This window comes from Pygoscelis adeliae, unplaced genomic scaffold (assembly GCF_000699105.1).
Source record: "Pygoscelis adeliae isolate BGI_AS28 unplaced genomic scaffold, ASM69910v1 Scaffold78, whole genome shotgun sequence".
NCBI classification, from domain to species: domain Eukaryota; kingdom Metazoa; phylum Chordata; class Aves; order Sphenisciformes; family Spheniscidae; genus Pygoscelis; species Pygoscelis adeliae.
Window position 1 is genome coordinate 6,094,536 of NW_008825409.1, and position 4,208 is coordinate 6,098,743.

Genomic DNA, 4,208 nt, shown 5'->3' on the forward strand with positions numbered 1-4,208 from the left:
CCCTCCATACCCCCTGTTCCTTCAGGTCTGTCTCCCCAGTCTCGTACGTTCATTACACCTGTACATTAATCAGCACTCATACATAGTCTGTAGCTGATTCAGGAGAATATTGCAAGTCGACTCGTACTCTGTTGGAAGGGGTGCAGAATATGTGGACCTCCACTTTACCAGTTTTTGTTTTAAGTATTTTCTGGCTGGAACATCCAGTACATATTGAAGTTAAAAAAAAAAAAAGAGAGAAATTAGAATTTGATGCATGTTGGTCATGTCACATATTAGACATATGTCCCTAGATATATTTTTTTTATATATATATATAATATATATATTAGACATGTATCATTAGACAAATGAGGAGATGGGAATTACTGTGTGTTAGGAGCTTTCTGCAAACCCTGTTGAGGCTGTGGTGGATTCCTCTAATTTTGCTTGTGCCTGTGTCTCTTCTGAAATCATGAATTCTTGACATTACCAGAAATACTTCTGTACATGATACATTGCAGAGAAAGACTTATTTGAATATGGAATAGAATAGAATATTTCAGTTGGAAGGGATCTACAATGATCATCTAGTCCAACTGAAAATACATCGTAAACATGAGCGTATCTTTTCAAGTCTGGCAAAATGCTCCTTCCTAGCCAAATGTCATCTTTCCTATTTCTTTAACTAAAAAATCGCTGAAGGAATTTAAAGTCTACTTTCTAAATCTGAGAAGCAAGCATTGCTTTAAACACAGAAGAGCTTTGTTTCTCTAAAATATAAAATGGGGAGATTTTTGTATGTTTTAAGTGGAATAAATAGTTTTGAATACTTGCTATGAATCTGTATATATTTTGTTAATCTGAAAGTTTACTAAATTCAGGCTTATTCATTCCACTTTTACCTCCCCTCATAGACTTTGCATGTAGTTTTACTTATTAGCTTCAGTGTTTCATTTTTATTACCATCACTGTAATAAATGTCATCATTCTGACAGTGATGTATAATCTGTCCGCCTCTGCACTGTGCCGTATTCTGTCAAATAAGAGTGAAAGCACTGGTGATTTCATTTAACAAGGCCAATTTTTGTTTGACCATCTGTTACCGTTCTTTGCAGTCTACTTACCTCCCCAGGAGACCTCTGGTTAGAAGCAAACTCTCTCTCTCTCTCCCCCCCCCCGCTTTGTTTTCTTTCAACAAGAAAGAAGAGAACCTCAGTCTAAATGGCTTTACACCACAAAGCTCGTTGCTTTTTGGAAATGTGTAAAGTGTCCAGACTGGCTAAGTAGCTTGCAAGATCTACTGCGCTATTTCTCTCAGTTAAAATAATGTATGTTTTCATGTATATGTATTTAGGAAAGGGGGAAAGCAGCCAAAGCAAGTAGCTGTGAAATGCATTTTATAACAGTAGGTATTTTGTGTATGTTGCAGTGTCAGTGATGGAAGCCCCCTCCCACAGCACTGTGCACCTGAGCGACTGGCAGAAAAGTTACTTTGCTATTACCTCTGGCACCTGCGCACCCGGACAGAAGGCAGATGAATACCGTGCCAAAATCCTGCGTATTCAGTATGCATGGGCAAACTCCGAGATCTCTCAGGTCTGTGCTGCCAACCTGTTTAAAAAATACGCAGAGAAATACTCTGCAATTATTGACTCTGACAACATAGAGACTGGCTTGAATAACTACGCTGAAAACATTTTGACTTTGGCAAAGTGTCAGCAAAATGACAGTGACAAGTGGCAATCTGCCTTGACAACAGATAATGTATTTGAATTAAAGTGTGTGCAAGAGAGGATGCAGGCTGGCAAAAATTTCCAAAGCTCTCAGATGGCACCAACAGATGCCTGTGTACTAGCTGATAAAGGGGTCAGTGCCTCCGGCGCTCCAGGTCTTCCTAAACTCGGTATCTTCAGCAGTGCCGGAGAGACCGAGCTCTGTGCTGGCTCAGCAAAATGCACGAGTCAGGGACCAGATCTCCTTGAGCATCCCTCGTCTTCAAAGTCTCTTCAAAGCAGTGTGCCTCCCGTGACCAAAACTTCGGAAACACTTCCTGCCTCTTCAGCCTCCTTAAACGAACAGGTTCATATAGGTTTCCAGGCCACTCCACTGTTTGGAAGTAAAGAAGCGACAAGTGGTAGTTCTCCGAGAATGTCGAATAACTGTCGTGATGGACATCATTTGTCTCTTTCCAATCAGTCAGCTATACCTGCATGGTCCGCAAGTTCTGGAAAAAGAAAGGCGTTTTATGGTCTGGCTGATGAAGGCAGCACGGTGATTCCTAGCCTTGCTCCGTGCCAGGCTTCCATAAGTACCGAAACTGGTAGTTTTTCAGGGAATAGAAACAGAAATGAAGAGAGCAGTGTTCCTGGTTTTAGAACTGCAAAAGAACAGCTGTGGGTGGATCAGCAAAAGAAATCTCAAAACCTACCCCAGCGTGCACCAGTCTCATCGTACGGAGGTGTAAAAAAATCGCTGGGTGCAGGCAGATCTCGGGGTCCATTTGGCAAGTTTGTTCCTCCAGTTCCAAAACAAGATGGAAATGAAAACGGAGGGGCACAGTGTAAACCTCATGCAAGAGGACCGACAGATCCATCGCCGCCTGTAGATGAACGACTGAAAAACATAGAACCAAAAATGGTCGAACTCATTATGCACGAGATCATGGACCACGGGCCTCCTGTCGGCTGGGATGACATTGCTGGGGTTGAATTTGCTAAAGCTACCATAAAAGAAATAGTAGTCTGGCCTATGCTGAGACCAGACATCTTCACTGGGTTACGTGGTCCTCCTAAAGGAATTCTTCTCTTTGGCCCCCCTGGGACCGGCAAGACTCTTATAGGCAAGTGCATCGCGTGCCAGTCTGGAGCGACTTTTTTTAGCATCAGTGCCTCTTCTCTGACTTCCAAGTGGGTAGGTGAGGGGGAAAAGATGGTCCGTGCGCTGTTCGCTGTGGCGCGCTGTCAACAGCCGGCAGTGATTTTCATTGATGAGATTGATTCTCTGTTGTCTCAGCGTGGAGATGGGGAGCATGAATCGTCGAGAAGAATAAAAACTGAATTTCTGGTCCAGTTAGATGGGGCAACAACCTCCTCTGAAGATCGTATTCTCGTGGTTGGAGCAACAAATCGACCCCAAGAAATCGATGAAGCTGCCCGGAGGAGACTAGTGAAGAGACTGTACATTCCTCTTCCAGAAGCCTCAGCTAGGAAGCAGATTGTTACCCGCCTAATGTCTAAGGAGCACTGCTCTCTAAATGAAGAGGAAATCGAACTGATAGTTAAGAAATCGAGTGGATTTTCTGGGGCAGACATGACACAGCTCTGTCGAGAAGCTTCTCTGGGCCCTATCCGCAGCCTCCAGTCCATGGACATCGCAACCATCATGCCAGACCAAGTACGGCCTATTGCTTTCCTGGACTTCGAGAGTGCCTTCAGAACTGTGCGGCCCAGCGTCTCCTCGAAGGACCTAGAGCTGTATGAAACCTGGAACCAGACATTTGGCTGCGGTAGATAATTGCATCCGAACTGTTTCACTGAAACATTTCTTTAGCGCTGTCACATATTAAACCCGTGATAATTTAGGGTGTCTGCACCTCTTTTTGTTTCTGTCTTTGAAATAAATCTTCCTATGTTATGCAGGCAGATGTCTAGGCCCTGGCCTGAGGTTTAGCCAACTGAAAAGACCGTGAGAAACTGCTGGTCACGATACGAGAAATTGCTGAACACAAGTAACAGAGTGAGAAGCTGACAAGAATTACAGATGGCTGCTGTGAAAGGTGGACGAGTTTCACTGATGTTTGAGGGGAAGATGGTTAAACCTCACATATAATTGAAGGGAGTATTGGGGGGAATATTGCAAGGCCCACTGTGCTGTATCAGTAACGCCCCGCTAGGCTGAGGGGACCCAGGTAATGTTATCAGAAATAGCGATTTTGGGTAGGGATGTAGGAAAACTGGGACTGATGGGGGAAGGTAGTTAGGGGTGCATTGTTTGGGAAGAGACAGGAGCAGAGGAAGGCAAGAGTCAAGGTGGATGTGGGAAGATTAGAAGGGTGGATAAAAGGGGACGGTCTCATGTAAGCAGTGCTCTTGTCTGACAGCCCTGTGCCACACCGCTGCAGTCTATCACAGCTTCTTATTAAATCCTTTTTCTGATGATTTTCTGCTTGATCTTGCTTTCTGTGCTGTGTCTGTGGATGTCTGTTATCAGGAGGTCTGGGCACCTGC

At 44.2% G+C, this 4,208-nt stretch overlaps 1 protein-coding gene across 1 annotated transcript; it reads left to right on the forward strand.

Annotated features, from left to right (window-relative positions):
• FIGNL1 (fidgetin-like 1) lies at positions 1-3,778 on the forward strand. Its single transcript, XM_009330453.1, has 2 exons — positions 1-25; positions 1,412-3,778. The coding sequence occupies exon 2, from the start codon at positions 1,420-1,422 to the stop codon at positions 3,493-3,495; it is 2,076 nt and encodes a 691-aa protein (XP_009328728.1). The 5' UTR covers positions 1-25; positions 1,412-1,419; the 3' UTR covers positions 3,496-3,778.
• The last annotated feature ends 430 nt before the right edge of the window (positions 3,779-4,208 follow it).